The sequence below is a fragment of the Cloeon dipterum genome, chromosome 2 (assembly GCF_949628265.1).
Source record: "Cloeon dipterum chromosome 2, ieCloDipt1.1, whole genome shotgun sequence".
Lineage (NCBI taxonomy): Eukaryota > Metazoa > Arthropoda > Insecta > Ephemeroptera > Baetidae > Cloeon > Cloeon dipterum.
In genome coordinates this window covers 35260639-35277339 of record NC_088787.1, presented here as the reverse complement: position 1 = coordinate 35277339, position 16701 = coordinate 35260639, and the positions used below count along the sequence as shown (strand labels likewise).

Genomic DNA, 16701 nt, shown 5'->3' with positions numbered 1-16701 from the left:
CGATTAATTGACGGTAATTTGCTGTCTGAAAATTTAAAACTTAAAATTAAAAAATTCCGCCCCTCAGAAAGGGTTTTTAGCCTAGAATAGTATGAAATCTGTGCGAATTCCAGTAAGAAAAAGAGTAAAAAATTGTCCCAAAGAAAATAATTAACTCTCTTAAGAAGGAATAAGCAAATTAAATTTAGTTCAGAGCTTAAATAAAAGAAAAAATGTCCCTAAACAATATCATAAAATTTTTCATTAATTTTATTTAACATTAAACGCGGAGAAAATTTAAAAATTACATTATAATTCTTATTATTAGGTTTTAAATCTTAAATTTACGATTCCGTGCTCTTGCCGGCTTCAGTCTCTTTCGCTTGCTTTTTGTGCTTTTCCAAAAACTGCTCGTAAGGTGGTTTAATCGGCGTTTGGATCGGCTGGTGGTACTTGTACTCTCGGCCGTCAAGCTAGATAATTTTTAAATTAATTATAAAATTTTTAACACAGAAAAATCCACCTCAAGGGGGTAGCAGGTGTCGCTGTCGAAGCCATCAAGGTCTCCGCAGGCGACAAACCTGGGAAGCTGCATCATCTGGCCGCCTTCGGCCGGCTCCAGTTTGATCGGCCGCATTTTCTCGCACACCACAAACGCCTCTGCAATAATAAAATCAGTAAAATCCCGCCATTTAAAGAGGAAAGGGAAAAAAGTCGCACCGATGCTGGAGACCCTGGAGCTGCGAGGTTTGGCGACCGCCACGTGAAAGAAAACGCTTTGCAGCTGCGAGTAGAGGAAGCTGATGTCCTTGCCGCGGAAGATTTTGGCCACAAACTTGCCTTGCGGCGCCAGAATCTGTGTTGTGATGTTCAACGCGGCTAGCAGAAGCTGCGACTGGATGTACTCGTCGATGTCGTGAAGACCGGTCACTGCAGAAAGCTTTTATTAATTTCTAAATAAATTAATTTAACTCGAGAAACCATCCGGGGCTCCGTCACAGACGACGAGGTCGGCCTTTAGGCCTTGGAAGTGGCTGAAAATCTGCTCCACGGTGGTCATTTTGGTGATGTCGCCCTGAATTTGAATGACCCCTGGCACCGGCGCCATCGCCTGCAGGTCCACAGCCACGATTTTCTCCTCGCCAGTTTTATTCGGATTGTCTTTTCTGTGAGTATTTATTTTAAAAATTAAGCAATAAATTAATCGCATCATTTATTTACTGACATCATCCGCTTGGAGAGGACCTGGCTCCAGCTGCCCGGCGCGGCGCACAGGTCGACGGCGCGGGTCACCCCGTCCAGCAGCCGAAATTCCTGGTCGATCTGCAGCAGTTTGAACGCGCTCCTCGCCCGCCAGCCTTCCTCCTTGGCCAGCCGGTAGTACACGTCCCTCTTGTCCTTCGAGGAACGGCCCATTTTCGCGGTATTTCAGCTAAAAGAGACGAATAATTCTTGCGTTTAGCGCATGGATCGTGTTGTTTGGGTTTTGGGTTGGAAAAGGAGGTGTGGTTCTGTGGAAGAGGAAGGGAGAGGTGCGTACAGAAAGGAGTTGCTGCATTCTCAGCTAAAATCGTGAAAATCGGATTAAATTTAAGGAAACTCGTAATTTAAATCGATTTTAATTAATTTATTAGTGAAACAGCGTTTTTTGTTGGGCGAATATCCGTTATTGTCATTTGTGTAGTAGTTTGACCAGTAAAAACAGGCTTGTTCCGAATTCTTGCAATTTTTTGCTAAAAATTCACTGAAATTCCTCCGATTCCTGGTTTAAAACCAGATATTTTCAATAATTAAAGCCATTTTTATGCCTTGAAAGCAAGATTTATTTATTTCCCAGCTCATAAATTGGTGAAATCCTCAAGTACTTTGTTCCTCCGTATTCTACTCCCCTTCAGCCAGAGATGAAAAGTGGGCGTACCTCGAAATTTCCTTATCAGCTGGCTGTAAATACAGGATGACGATGTTTTGATGATACGCAGACGTTTATTGTCTGTTTTTTCTACGTTAGCTGCCTTTTAACGCACAGCACATGACGAAAACTGTTATTTGTCACGAGCAGCGTGTCTGTTTTAGTCGGAGCAAAGGTCAGCGCAGCTGATGTGACGGTAAAATCCGCGCAATTCTCTCATAACCCCATTGACGAAATTCTTACAGCATTGTCTCACACACATTCACACCGAATTTAAACGATGGACGGAGCTGTTGCCGACCTGGGCGCCGTCCTGCGGCTGTCCTACGGCATGGGACACGTTCTCAACGATGTGTGCGCCTCGATGTGGTTCACCTACCTGCTGGTCTTCTTCCACCTGGTCCTGCGGTTCAGCGCGGCCAACGCAGGCCTCCTGATGCTGGTGGGCCAGGTAGCCGACGCCGTCTGCACGCCCTTCGTCGGCCTCGAGGTGGACAGGGGCCCCAACGGCTGGCCCTGCGGCTGCCTTTCCAGGCGCGGATTCGGACACCGCAAAACCTGGCATTTAATCGGTGAGAAAAGGATTTTAATTATATAATTATTTGATGAGTTGAATGGGCGTTAATTTATTAATTTTCCAGGTACTTTGTGCACGCTGGCGAGTTTTCCCTTCATTTTCACGCCGTGCATCGGCTGCGAGGCGAGCCACGAGTGGGCCCAGCTCATTTATTACTCGGCCTTTGTGGTCATCTTCCAGTTTGGCTGGGCGTCCGTCCAAATTTCGCACCTCTCGCTCATTCCGCACCTCAGCCCGCATGAGCACCAACGCACAAAACTCATCGCCGTCAGGTAAAAATTAATCAGACCGGAATTCCGGAACAAGAGAAATTACTTAGATTTAAACGAGATAAATTAGATGAAAAACAACACAATTATAGGTGTATTTCGAAATAATCACAATTAACAAAGTGAGTTTCCAGTTTTATTCAAAATCGGACAATTTTTAAGATTTTTTTCAGCCAATTTATTCAAAAAAGTTGTCATTTTCTATTAATTTTGCCAGCCACAGCTCCAGGATTTTTTTGAAGAGTTTAAAAATTTAGTTTTAATTTATTAAAGAGGTTTTCCGATATTTTTTCTGCATTTTTGGTCTATGAATACTGCCAAACAGTGCTGCTAAATTTTGTTTTTAAAAATCAGTGACAAAAAAATTGACGGTCTAAATGTTTTGGGACAATATTTTTTTGTTTAAATTATGTAATTTATTTTTTCGAAGCTAAATAATTTTTCTTAGCGTTCATTATTTGTTGTGGAGTGGATTCTTATTAAAACTAAAGCGTCTTTTTTAATTATCTGAATAAAATCATTTTTAATTTTATTTTAATTCTCTTGGAAATCTTTAAAGGCTTTCAGGTTGTTTTTCTTTATTAGTATTTAAAATTGGAATTATTTTAGAGTTGCAAAGGTGCATATTTTGGCAAAAAATAAAATAAATCAACAAATTCCCAATTTTTCTCAATTGATAATTTTTGAAGAGACAAATTAATTAATTATTGGTAATTTTCACATTCCAGGTACTCTTTTACTGTGATCTCCAACATTTTCGTCTACGTGATAACCTGGGCCGTGCTGCACCTGACCAGCGACAAGACTGACGACCAGGTCGGACCTCAGGACATGTACAAATTCCAGGTGCGAAAAGATTTAAATCCTTGGAATAAATTCAATAATTAAATTTTGCAGAACATTGTTGTGATTTGCCTGGCGGTGGGGGCCGGCTGCTCGGTTTTCTTCCACTGCGGCACGACGGAGCCGGTGACCACGGAAAGCGGCGTCCGAGAAGAAGGCGCGGTCGAGATGAGGCTCAAGATGTCTCCCAAGAAGTTTTTGGCTGTGCCGCAGTTTTACCAGGTTGCCCTGGTTTACATGTGCACCAGACTCTTCGTCAACCTGAGCCAGGTTAATTTTGTTAAAAAAATTAAGCAATTGAACAATTTTGAGCTAATTTATTAAATTTTTTAGGTGTACATGCCGCTGTATTTGCACGACTCGCTCAAAGTGACCGCAGAGGAGCTGGCCATCGTTCCCCTGGTCATGTTTCTCTCCAGCTTTGTCTGCAGTTTCGTCGTCGGACACATGAACAAATTCTTTGGAAGAAAGGTGATTTTTTAAAATCCTAAAATTCTCCGTTCACTATTTTCCCATTTAAAAAATCGTTAAATTTTCGAATACTTTCAAGCAATCGACGCGTTTTGATGCAAGGAGGCGTGTCTGCAAGTCAGAAACCGAATCATAGCTGAATTTAAAAAAAAATTAAACCAAAATTTTTAAAAATAGTGCAGTTTTTGCATCCAAGGTCAGGGTGGGGGCGCGCAGCACCAGTAAATGGGCCTAAAAGACGTAGAATTTCACGGCAAGTCTAAATACCATTGGATTTTTACTGTACGACTCATAGAAACCGAATTATTAATTTTTAAAATCAAAAAAGGCAAAATGTGACATTTCAAACTTTGGTTTCCGGGGACCAGTCGGGGTCCTATGGGCCGGACGGCACCAATTTTGGTGCCAATCGACGCCTCTTGGTGAGGCGCGTCCGCCCGCCTGTGATTTTTCAAAATCGGGCCATTTTTCGAATTTTCACGAATTTTTTTCAGAAATTATTTTTAAAAAGTCGCACTTTTTAATGATTTCCGCCAGCCATAACTCCGGTTTAGGGCAGAATTCGAAACAATACGTGCTCAACCAACGCGAAATTCATCTAGTATCATTTTAAGACCAAATCCGATCAAAATCATAGGAGAAAATAGATTTTGAAGTTTGAAAAACGTGATTTTTGCACGTCCTCCGTAAGATTAACATGGGAAATCGAAAATTTGCGATTTTTTCCAAACATAGGAAACCTGAAGGGTCTAACCAACTCCATCGCATGCGCAGGTTCATCGCCGGTCTGGAAACAAATTTTCAGATTTTTTTCTCCCATAGAAAAATTAAAATTAATTATTTTTCGGTTTTTCGATTACGTAATATTTACAGGCGAAATTGCTTTTATTTTTGTTAAAATTCAGCCGCTTGTCATATCATCGACCACGACCCCTCATCGGACAGGTCTCAGATTGGGCTATGACCTGGGGTACCCTAACGACCTTTTTCAGGGTACTCCGACCTGAGATCCGCCCTGTGGCTGGTTTTTAATGCTTTTTTCAGTGAATTTGAATTCATATGGCGATACTCATGGACGATTTTTGACCCTTACTTATCACTGACCTTCCTCAGGTTGCGCGTGACCTGAGAACAGGCCCCTAAGTGTTTCTTGTCATAACAATAATTAAATCTACATTAAAAATTCCAGATTTCTTATTTGGTTGGCGGCTGTCTTGGTGTTGCGGCGTGCGCGCTGGTGTACCTGGGCAAGGGCGCCTTCTACCTGAATTACGGGGTGTACGGCGTGGCCGCGCTGTTCGGCGCGAGCAGCTCGGTGCTGCTGGTGACCAGTCTGGGCGTGACTGCCGACCTCATCGGCCAGGACAAACACAGCGGCGCCTTCGTCTACGGCGCCATGAGCTTCACCGACAAGCTGTCCAACGGACTCGTCGTCACCGCCATCCAAAGCTTGTAATAAGGCTCTGATTTTATATATTAAAATAATTCTGACACTTGTTTGATTGTAGAAAGTGTCTGTCCGGGTGTCCCGACTACTACCGCAACATGCTGTCCATCGTGTGCGGCGGCTCCGTGGCTGTCGGCGTGCTGGCCTTGCTCCTCCTCTGGCCTCGAAACTCAATTGAATACACCGCAATTCAGGTGAGACAACAAAAGCCTCAAATGAAATTGTTTTCTCCAAAATATTTCCTTGAAATTGACTATTATTGTGATTTTTCCCAAAAAATTTTGAAAGGTTCTTGAATGGCCAAAAAAGTGGAAATTTAATCAGCTTTTTTAATTTAGGCAGTTTTTAACGCAAAAATCAACTGCTGAATTTTAATGAGGCCAAACACAGACCCCTTTCGAAAATTTGCAATTTTTGAAAAAAATAACAAATAACTTTCAAGACTTAAAAGTAAAAAAAAACTCGAAAACGGAAATTTTGTCACGAAACCCAGCCATTTGACGCCTCTCGGTGCCAAACAAAGGAAACTAAAGTCGCTAACACCCTCCACCCCTTGGGGGAATTAATAAAAAATCTTAACATTGGTTTTTAACTGTACGACCAAAAGGAGCAGATTAATTATATTCTTAAAGTGAAAAAAAAAACGTGAATCGGACATTACAAAATTGTGGTTTTCGGGGCCCAGCTGCGGCCCTGTGGACCCCACGGCGATGATTTTTGCGCCAGTCGACGCCCCTTGATGGGACACGAACTATCGTGTTTAGTTTTTCAAAATCGGAACATTTTTGGAATTACTATGATTTTTTGAATGTCCAAATTTCAGAAAAACTCAAAATTTTCAAATAATCCAACGGATTGAGGGATTTTAAGTCACAAAGTCTTAAACGAAAGGTCCCGCTGAGCCCTATCACCTGACATATCCTGATGACCTTTTTCAGGGTAATCCACCCTAAAATCGGTCCCAGAGCCACTTTTCGTGATTTTTCCAACGCTACTCTGGCCAATTTTTAATCGCCAAAAAATCACTCAAGGCTCAAAAGTACTATTAAATTTCATAATTTTTTTCATCTCGGAATTTGCTCAAAAAAGGAGGTGTAACCGGTAAAATTCGAAAAACTAGGTTTAGGGACATTTTTTAAATAAAAAACCCTATCATTCCGCTTTTAAAAGCTCTTAAAAAATATTTCCTTCGATGGCAACCCCAAAATTTAAAAATTTATATTTGTTTCTGTTTCAGGAGGAGCAAGTCGAGGCTGAGGAGGCGAACCACTCGATCCAGGAGCAGTGAAAGAGACAGACACAATTCGTCCAGTTGCCATTGATGATCACGTATTTATTTTCGTAAAATTATTAATAAACCAGGTTTAATCGCAAGGAAATGAAACGAGTGTCGATTTATTATTTATATAAGCAAAAAATATTTACTCAAGACTCATGCAAACAGACGCAGACACATATTCAATAGAACAAACAGTCTCAGCTGTAGATTTGGGGGCGGAAAGTACACGTCTGGGGGTGCAGGCAGGGAGGGTTGGAGGGAGCTTCTCGAATTCATTTTCACAAACGAGACACTTAAGAAAGAAATAATTCAATTAATAATCTTAATTACTGCATTACTCAGCTAATTACTGCTCTTCCGAGAGAGAGTGAGTGTGTATGTGTGTGAGTCGCTCGTATGGGTGCGTGCGTGTATGTGTGTATGTTCGTGTAATTTCCTACGTAATCACAGATTCTTCCTTTCTTTTATTTATTTTTTCTCATCCGACAGCGAATCCTCTTCATAAGTCGTCGTGTTGGAACTTAAAAAATAATTACTCTCTGTCCGTGTCGCCGGCGATTGCGATTGCGGCGGCGGCGACCGGCAGCGTGTCCGATATCACTGGGGGGCCGTAAATGCAGTCTTTGGGGGGCCGCGGGGCGGGCCACGGGGCGCCGGCCGCGTTCATTCACGAGTTCTGCGTCGGCGGCGGCTTGCTGATGAGCTGCAGCGTGTCGGCGCTCGCGTGCGCCTTCAGCACCGTGTTCTCGAACTCGAGCTGGTTGATCCGGCCAGTCAGCTCGACGATCTTTTCCTTCAGCACCTCCACCTCCTCGCGCACGGCGAACATCAGGTGGCTCTTCACCAGATCCTGAAACACCACAATAAAGGAAAATTAGTCAAATTGGTCTGAGAATCGCGAAGGTTGAGAAGAAAGACACCTGGTTTCGCAATTTTGGACACTGTTTTTTTCTAGTTGGGTGAATTTCTCATTAGGGCATAGGTCCTAACTGGTTTTTTAAGGTTTTAAGAAGGGAGACATTTAGATTGTTTCTCGATTTTCTAATTTGGCAACTGGTTTTTAGTCGAATTTCGCAATTTTCTGATTTTTTTAACCGGATTTTTCTGTTTTTGGAAACCAGTTTTTTCTATTTAGACCATTTTCTAATTTGTGAAAATGTTTAACCGGTTTTTTAAGGATTCAAGAAGGGTGTCATTAATTTGGTTTCGCGATTTTCTTTTTTAGGAAGCGGTTTTTATTCAGATTTCAGAATTTTCTTATTTTTTAACCGTTTTTCTGGTATTGTATTTTTTTTTATTTTGGCAACAATTCTAACCGGTTATGGTTTTGCCATTGTTATGACTAATTATTCCGTTTGTGGCGGGGAAATTTGTTCTTAAACTGCGGATTATTTTAATTTCGGGTACAAAAATTGATTTTACATAATTAAGACCGCATAAAGGACAAAACTTAAATTCTAACCGGTTCTTTGACCGTTTTAAAGTAAAGAAACGCTTTAAAAATTGATTTTTGAATATTTTCCAATTTTTTAAATAAATTCTGAGTCAGAAAATCGTATAAAAAATGGCCAAAAACTTTAAATTAACGGTGACGCCATCTGTCGGAACCTCCAAACACTTTAAATGATTTCCATAGGAGTTTTTGAATCACCGAAAAGTGAGAGAGACGTTGGTTTTAACCATTTTCAGAAAGAAGACATTACAAACTTATAATTTAATTCTTTTTAGCCCATTTGGAATGATTAGGAAATATTTTTTATGAATATTTTCCCTTTAGGAGCAGGAAAAAACGATAATTTTTCTGGCTTTGAAAAGGTTAGCCACAAAAAAATTGGAATTTTTTGGGGAAAAAATAATTTGAGATTGAATTTAATGGATTTTTATTAGGAGGAGATATTTTCTCGCTTAAAATGATTTTTGGCGAGAGAAAATTTAATTATAAATCGGGTTTTAATGTGTAAAACATATTAGGGACCTTGAAAATAATTTTGAAAAATTAAAATCGATAGGAATCGGCGTTTTAAAGCATGTAAATCAACCAAAAATACATTTAAAATCGCAAATTGACTGAGGTGTCATCTGTCGGTGGCTCCGAGCACCCTCTATCTCACGTTTTTAGACAAAATTTTCAATAAATTCAAAATTTGGACCAAATTGAGAAAATCCATGCTTGAAATTGACGAAAAAAAAATGATTGCGTGAGGGCGCGAGGTCGACGTCCGACTTTCGCGCGTGCCTTTACACATTCGGTGAGTCGGGCGGGCAATTATTTGCACTTCTCCAAAATGGCGGGCGGATCGATCGGTTTGCGGCGGCGGCTGGCTGCCTCAACCGAGCAGAGACTGCGTGCGGCTGCCGGCCGGCCGGCGCGGCGAAGACGGGCTCAAGCCAGACTCGATTGGACGGACGCATGCGGAAGCGCGAAATGGGCCACGCGAGTCGCTATTGCGCCGCGCGCCACTTTCGCCCGAAAACCAGTCCGCGTTCAAATAGTATAAAAGGAAAATGATTATTTTCTAAATGGGGAAACTGTTGAAAAAGTGGCTGATAAAAGCACGAAAATAGTTTCGTGATAACTTTTTTGAAATGCCCGAGCCGTATTTGGAATTGAGGAAAACATTTTCGGTGAAGGTTGGCGCGAGAAGACGCAGCTTCCGCGGCAAATCTCCGCAGCAGCGAGCACCCTCTCCTCGTAATCGATACGGGCGAGCCTTTGGGGTGCGCCACCCCGCCAACTGGGTCACGCACGCGGCGCAAAACTCACGAAACACGCCGGCAAAACAATGCGGATTGTTTTTTAAAATTTTTTCCGGGTCCTTTAATAATTCATGCAAAAAATCTTAAAGGAGGGCTGCAGTTTAGCCGCCATTTTGGATTTTAAATTTTTTCTTCAAGGGGATGAATGGAAAATTGGGCAAATTCTGGATATAACTGGCCATTTTAATTGAAAAATTCGATGGTTTTGAATTTCAGCCGCCATTTTAAGATCAGATTTTAAAGATGGTTGCCGATTTTTACAAAATTTTAATTTTTCAGACAGCTCAGAGCGAAGTTGATGTAAAATCCAGCTTTAAATTTGTTGATTATTAAATTTAACCCCTGAAAATTCCATTAAAAAAATAATTGTTGCCATTTTAAATTAACCTACAATAAAAAATGGCGCCATTTCGATCAATTTTGAAAATATCTGGTTCCCTAATGTGACTTGACCGTAATTCGTGATTATTCGTATTTCGGCCGGGAAAGGAGCGTGCGCTTCACCTTGGACCGCGCGCGCGACCGCAAGAGTGAAACGGCATTGAATGGGCGGCGGGGGCGACCTCTGCATCGATTTCACCCCTGGACACGGACACTCACCATGGCCTGCTCTATCTTGTTGTCTATGGCGACTGCACTGGTCCCGGAGGCACTGCAACACAAAAAAGACGAAAATTAAATTAAAGCAAATTCGAATTAAATACATAAAAACGCAGCAGGAGTCGTTATGCAACCAGCGGAACGGACACTATTGACGTAACGTCACGCGTCTTGCGGCACTGACGTTATGCAGAAAATAAACTAAGCCGTAAAAGGGTGGGTCACTACTGTAATTCAACCAATTTTCCTAACTTAAACGTCCTAAAATTTAAAATAAACAAATTAAAGGGTGGTTCCTAACTGTAATTTAGGTAATTTTAGCAAAAAACCCTGACGACAACTGTAATTTAACCTTGGTGAAATCTGTAAAAGCACCAATTTCGGACAAAACCCGTTTCCGAAATTGGAAATTGCAATTTGTGGTGGTGCGGCAACCTTGAGGCCGCCGTCCGCAGCAGCGTTCGTGACGTGGCGAACGGACAGAGTCGGCCTCGAGGCGGCGGGAGGAGGACGTTGGCCGTTGGCTCGGACACTCACGGCTGGTTGGGGAAAAAGTGGTCGATGTACTTGGCGACCGCCTCCCTGAGCAGGTCCTGCTGCTTCAGGGCAGAGCTCCACTGCATCTTCAGGCTGACGGTCTTCATCGGCGCGGAAGGCGGGCGGGCGGACGGGCGACCACGGCTCGGCAGCGACTGCGACTGTTCGCTTGCTCGGCTCGCTCTTCCGCCGCAGCCGCAGCGCAGAGAAAGAAAACCAGCGGCCAGCCGGTCACGTGACAAGCCGGAGGAGGGGAGGGGACGAGCCGACACGCCCTCCCAGCCCAATTCGGAAAATACCCAACGATGATTGTGCGTGAATGTCTGTAAATAAATTCGCACGGGATTTTTGCTTCGTCATTTTCTTTTTTTTTTAAGGTTTTTTGCAATTTTTTATGGATTTTAAATTTTATAAAATAGAAAAATGTATTTAATTGGTGAAATTAAAAAAGACGTTTCAAACACGTTCCAAAGACGTTCTAAAGACGTTTCAAAGATGTAAATAATACAATTTTAATTTTTTTCTACGTTTTAACAGCTTACTGGCAGAAAAACTATAATAAATTTTTTAAATTCAAATTTCCCGCCAAAATTAATACTTGCAAAACCCCCCAATCTTGAATTGGGCAAATCTTTTACAGAATTAAATATGTAGGAGCCTATCTGCGTCAAATTCCCTTTTTATTTAAACTCATCAAGTGCGAAAATTCGAAAAAAAGGAAATTCTCTAGTGTCTGAACCCACCAACAGATGGCGCCACCGGTAATACACAAATTTCAGGCGTTTTCCCAGCGATTTACATATTCAATCCTAATTTTTGTGCGTTCTTTGCGTAAAATTATTTCATGTCACGAGCTGAACACCAAAACCTGTCGAGCAAAACACCTTTACCGCCATTTTATCGAGACCTTTCTCCATCGAAACCCTCAAGGACAGCAACAAACCCGCTGATTCCATCAATTTCCACGTTTCCGTACTCTTCGGAAGCGTTTTGGGAAATTTCCTCTCCTCCGAGAAACTAGGTGAATCAGCTTGTAGTATTTATTTTGGATAGTAACTCGCGGCGTTATCACGTTTCGCGGTCGCGGCCAGCGTCATTCGAGACTCGATGACGCGTGTTGTTTGCGATCCTTGGCGAGCAAAAATCGCATTGAACGTATTCCACCGAAAAAAAATATTATGCTATCGTGCTCGAATTTCGTCTGAGAATGACACATGCTCGAGGTTAAACGTAATTTAGCTGTCAAAAATTCGTCAGATCGTAATTGCAACCTTTTTTTATATAATTAAAAAATTCCTGAATTTACTTTTGACGTGCACAACGAGAAATCCTTCTTATATTAATTAGTACCTTTTCACTCACTGATTAAGTCTGCGCGTACATTAATTTCCGAAGCGAGGAGAAATTGATGTCGATCCGAGAAAACGAACCGGTTTTCGAAATTTCATTTTCCACCCACCACAAACAAAGAAACAAACAAAGTTTCTCTCGTTTGTTATTATTACTAGCCCCCGTAAGAATTACGCGAGAAATCGAGATTTGCAAGGCTTCGAACCGTATAAGAAAACAATCAAGGCCGAAAAATTCGAAAATTTGCACTTTCTCCATAAGAAATCGAAAATTCGCCTTTTTTATATTAACGAAGAAAAATTAAAATTATTTCATTAACTCCATTGCACGCGTAAGACTGCCTTCGCTCTGCAAACCGATTTTCAGATTTTTCGACCGCATAGAAAAATTAAAATTAATTTTTTACGTTTTTTTTCGACTTTGCATGACAAACATGGTTTTATTTTTGTTAAAATTCAGCCGTTCATCCGATCATCAACCACGAACCCTCATCGGACAGGTCTCGGACGGGGCTTTTACCTTGACGACCTTTTTCAGGGTACACCGACCTGAGATCCGCCCTGAGGCCGGTTTTTAATGCTTTTTGAACGCATATGGCACGATTTTTTTAACGTTGCCTGTCACCCACGTTCCTAAGGTCACCCGGGACCTGAGAATGGGCACCTGACGCCTACGAATTTATTTTAATTTAACCGGATTTCGTATTTGGTTTCTCTTTCTCGTAAGAATTACGCGAGAAATAAGATTTGCATGGCTTCAAGTCGTAAGAAAAACACTCAAGGCCGAATTATCAGAATTATCAGCGAATCTGCACGCAACGTGACTTTATCTCTTCAGGTGGAAGTTTTACTTTTCACCAAAATAGCCATTTACAAACCGCCGTGAAGTGGATCACTCTCGATTTTTGATCGATCGGCTGAGATAACGCTGGGGCGGAGTAAAAGTTGTAAATTAATCGAGTGATGAAATTTACGATTGTTTGTACATGATAAGTACGTATAATTTCAAGGGCTTAATTTTAATGCGGTCGATCCCGACAAATATTTTTAGAAGTGATTTAACTGGCTTTCTCTCGGCTGAGGTTCGGTCGGTCGGTTCGGGTCGTCAGGGCTGCCAACAATTCGCTCAATTGACCCCAATTGAGGCCACTCTTCGCTTCTCGAATCACGTCACTCGCAGAGAGATCTGATCAAACCCATAATTATGCGCTCCACGACGCACATTACTCGATTTTCAGGTTTTCCGATCGGAAAATATCAATTTATTGCAATTGCAACACGCACTCAGGGTCGAAGTCGAGAATCGATTTTTCTAGATGAAAATTAAATGGAAATAAGCGTTTAAAATCGCATTACGGAGATGTTTTGTTACGAAAGAATAATATTATGCAGTCAGTGATGACAAATCGATTGCTGCTTCTTTTTCTAGCCTCAAACACGCATCGATTTTCTACTCGTTTCAACAGGAAATGGGAGAAATAAATCTTTATATTAGAGATCTGGCTTTTAAATCGTGTTTTTCTTGCTTCTAAAATTTATTTACTGGACTTTAAGGCGTTTAGAAATTTAATTTTAATATTTTAAAATTAATTTTCTGACCAGTTCCACGTTTAAAAATTTTTAAAATCAGTTTTTTGAGTTATTTTATTTCATTTTAAAAATGCCTTTTCTGATCATTCATAATTTTTAAAAAAGGAAAAACATCAAAAAACGTCCTGAAAATAATTTTAAAAATTTTTCGAAGAGAAAAAATCCCTTAAAAATTTTTTTCTACCCTCAATTTTGGTCTTTTCGGATCTAAACTCACGCTGGGAATCTTTTGAGGGCGGCGCCGACGGAGAGGACGCGGCGCTGTTGCTGCGGCGCCGCCGGCTGGGTGGGCGAGCTGGGCTGCGAGTGCGCGGCGACGACGGCGGCGAAGGCGCTGCCGGGGGCGGCGGCTGCGAGCGGGGGTGGACGGGGGCGCAGGGGGCGGCCGGGCAGCATGACCCACGCGGCGGCGACGACGGCTGACTGTTCGGCTCGGCGGCGACGCACGCACTGCCGCCGCTGCCCGTTGCCGCCAGAGGCGCTCGCTGCCCTTCCGAGGTCGGCAAGCAGGTGCCGAGGTCGCGCCGAGCGCTACCAACAAACGCATTTGTTCACGCACCTGCCCTTGCTCAACCCACGCGTCTCCGAGACGCACCTCCGTTGCCACATGCACTCACTCACTCACTCAACGGTAAGCCGGAGAGTGGAATGTAAACAAATAATACTGCCGAGAATGTGCAGAATATTGACCAAAATGTGATTTAATTTTTAATTTAATTTAGCATAAATGTATTTTTGTTATTTACCAAGTAAAATTAGAATTTAGAAAAAAAAAGTTTTGAATTTTTTAAATTTCTTTTTGTTAAAAATTTGCTAAAATTCGAAAAATGGTCCGATTTCAAAAAATTAAAATTGGCCTGACAGAGCAGGTCAAGGGGCTTCGATTGAGATCCATTTGAACCCCGCCGGGCTGATAGGGCCCGGTCCAGGCTCCGAAAACAAAAATTCCAAAATGTCCAAAATCGCGCTTTTTCAACTTTTTGCTTTTCTTTTTATCTCAAAATGCTCTTCCTGAGTTCAAATACGCCTGCACTGGATGAAAATCCTTAAGAATGGGTCAAAATCCCCTTTTTTCATCATCATCATCTAATAATATCTCGAGATTTCTCGAAAAAAAGCCTTTTTAAATACACTAGATAATTTTTCCCCCTCTTTTTTGTACTTCAAACCCGACTCAACTCCTTCCCTACGCCCTTATCCTTCTCCGTCCACTCGAATATTGTTAGAAATTGAGCTTTAAATTAAAAACTGCCATGGATTAGTTCCCAATGCCACCGGTAGAGGGCGCTATCTTGTTATTTAATTAATTTTATCGAATTTCGACGGTTTACCAGGTTAAATTGCTTAAAACTTGTGTTTCAAAATCCAAATAATGCAATTTTTTCTTTAAAAACTTCATAAATTAGATTTAAACGCAGGAAATAAATGAAAAAGTCACCATTTTTTAACAATTTTCAGACCTTCTCCACTTTTAAAGCTGATTTTAAGTATTCCAGCCGAAATATTTTTAATTCAACCCTCCAACTGTGCATTCACGGCTTTAAAAAAGTTGAAATAAGCTAAATTCATAATTTTTCTGGCTTTCGCAATGAGAGAATAAAAAGTTCCAGCCCTCCGAGTGACGACCGATGAATCGGAATGCTCAAGAATTGAAGAATTAAGCCAAGTGTGTGCATTGGCATCGATCGGCTGATTGGTTCGTCCTCCCTCACGTGCCCGCCGCTAGTGGCCATCAGGGTCGGCGACCTTTGCGCTTGATGCTCGCTGGCCAAACCACTCGATCGGCGCGGCGGCAAATAATAATAACCCCTTTTCGGACTTGACTTTACATTCACCCGGGCGCGGCCTTTCATTGACCTCTCAATTAATCTCTATCATTCACTTCTTCAAGTGACCAAGCAAAAATAGACTGTGACCAATTAAAGAGGAATGATCTCGTGATTTTTTATTTAAAAAAATTATATTACGTGACCAAACGTGCCCCAAAATACGATTTTCGGAATTTTAACGGTTACGCCCTCTTTTTTGAGCAGAGGATATTAATTAAGCACTTCCTGGGTGAGAAAAATTATCAAAATTTAATAGTTCTTTGGAGTCTTGAAAGTTATATTTTTGGTGATTAAAGGTTGGCCAGAGTAGCGTTGGAAAAATCGCGAAAAGTGGCTCTGGGACAGATTTCAGGGTAGGGTACTCTGAAAAAGGTCATCAGGGTATGTCAGGTGATAGGGCTCGGCGAGACCTTTCGTTTAAGACCTTGTGACTTAAAATCCATCAATCCGTTGAATTATTAGAAAATTTTGAGTTTTCCTTAAATTCGTACATTCAAAAAATCACAGTAATTCGAAAAAATGGTCCGATTTTGAAAAACTGAACACGAGAGTTTTTGTCCCATCGAGGGGCGTTGACTGGCGCAAAAATCATCGCCGTGGGGTCCACAGGGCCGCAGCTGGGCTCCGAAAACCACAATTATGTAATGTCCGATTCACATTTTTTCACATTAAAAAATTAATAACTCCGCTCCTATGGGTCTAAGAGTCAAAAACCAATGTTGGTTGGACTCGCAGAAAGCTGATTAATTTTCCTGTTTTTTTTCCTATTTATAATTTGCTATTTTCACACAAAATTCATCTGAAAATTTTAACTGGCCGTTAGAAAACATCAAAATATTCAAAATCAAGTAAATTTATCCGAGAATCATTTCTTTTTCTAATAATTTCAATGGTAATTTCCTTGCACTGGAGTTGTTGACGATCGGGAATGCAAATGAAGTGGTCTAAGGTCGTGCGCGTTACTTATCAAATGCGCGGCTTGTTTTGCATTTGCGCTCGCCCACACAATAGCGATCGATCGCTATCTAAAAGTGACTTGTTTTGACATCAACATCAGAGAGCTAGAGATGTAATTAATCGGGACTGAAAATAGCAATGATGATTGTTATGTTTATTGCCGTTGCGTCTTCGCATATAATAATTGCAAGCCAGGATATTTTTAGCCGCGGAGAGCAAGCGAGCCAACGACCCGTTTACCGCACAATTTGCGACGATTCACATCTTTGAGTATTGTTCGTAACTGACAAACGGAACGGAACCGACTG

General features: G+C 41.6%; 3 protein-coding genes across 4 annotated transcripts in view; 1 reads left to right on the top strand and 2 right to left on the bottom strand.

Annotated features, from left to right (window-relative positions):
* Nucleotides 1-217: 217 nt before the first annotated feature.
* On the bottom strand, nucleotides 218-1464 carry LOC135935626 (tRNA (cytidine(32)/guanosine(34)-2'-O)-methyltransferase-like). Its single transcript, XM_065478099.1, has 5 exons — nucleotides 1205-1464; nucleotides 961-1145; nucleotides 700-909; nucleotides 503-639; nucleotides 218-452 (listed from the first exon to the last, which is right to left on the bottom strand). The coding sequence occupies exons 1-5, from the start codon at nucleotides 1393-1395 to the stop codon at nucleotides 324-326; spliced, it is 852 nt and encodes a 283-aa protein (XP_065334171.1). The 5' UTR covers nucleotides 1396-1464; the 3' UTR covers nucleotides 218-323.
* Nucleotides 1465-1900: 436 nt separating this feature from the next.
* Nucleotides 1901-6883, top strand: LOC135938023 (major facilitator superfamily domain-containing protein 12-like). The gene is made up of 9 exons (XM_065481509.1): nucleotides 1901-2084; nucleotides 2134-2460; nucleotides 2530-2737; nucleotides 3463-3580; nucleotides 3632-3847; nucleotides 3911-4048; nucleotides 5238-5500; nucleotides 5557-5689; nucleotides 6733-6883. The coding sequence occupies exons 2-9, from the start codon at nucleotides 2169-2171 to the stop codon at nucleotides 6781-6783; spliced, it is 1419 nt and encodes a 472-aa protein (XP_065337581.1). The 5' UTR covers nucleotides 1901-2084; nucleotides 2134-2168; the 3' UTR covers nucleotides 6784-6883.
* Nucleotides 6884-6889: 6 nt separating this feature from the next.
* The window catches only part of bun (bunched), a 47520-nt gene continuing 37708 nt past the window's right edge, over nucleotides 6890-16701 (bottom strand). For both annotated transcript variants that reach the window (XM_065481507.1, XM_065481508.1), the window contains 2 exons: nucleotides 10132-10183; nucleotides 6890-7624 (listed from right to left, as the gene is read on the bottom strand). In XM_065481507.1, the coding sequence (XP_065337579.1) occupies nucleotides 7442-7624; nucleotides 10132-10183 (235 nt within the window). In that variant the 3' untranslated portion in view covers nucleotides 6890-7441. The remainder of the gene's footprint in view (nucleotides 7625-10131; nucleotides 10184-16701) is intronic.

Bases quoted from the DNA above. Each gene is read 5' to 3' on its own strand.
- LOC135935626 (XM_065478099.1), bottom strand. From the start codon at position 1,395: ATGGGCCGTTCCTCGAAGGACAAGAGGGACGTGTACTACCGGCTGGCC. The intron at 910-960 runs GTTTCTCGAGTT...AGCTTTCTGCAG, and splicing joins CTGTGACGGAGCCCCGGATG to TGACCGGTCTTCACGACATC. The intron at 640-699 runs GTGCGACTTTTT...TTATTATTGCAG, and splicing joins CTCCAGGGTCTCCAGCATCG to AGGCGTTTGTGGTGTGCGAG.
- LOC135938023 (XM_065481509.1), top strand. From the start codon at position 2,169: ATGGACGGAGCTGTTGCCGACCTGGGCGCCGTCCTGCGGCTGTCCTAC. The intron at 2,738-3,462 runs GTAAAAATTAAT...TTCACATTCCAG, and splicing joins ACAAAACTCATCGCCGTCAG to GTACTCTTTTACTGTGATCT. The intron at 5,690-6,732 runs GTGAGACAACAA...TTTCTGTTTCAG, and splicing joins TTGAATACACCGCAATTCAG to GAGGAGCAAGTCGAGGCTGA.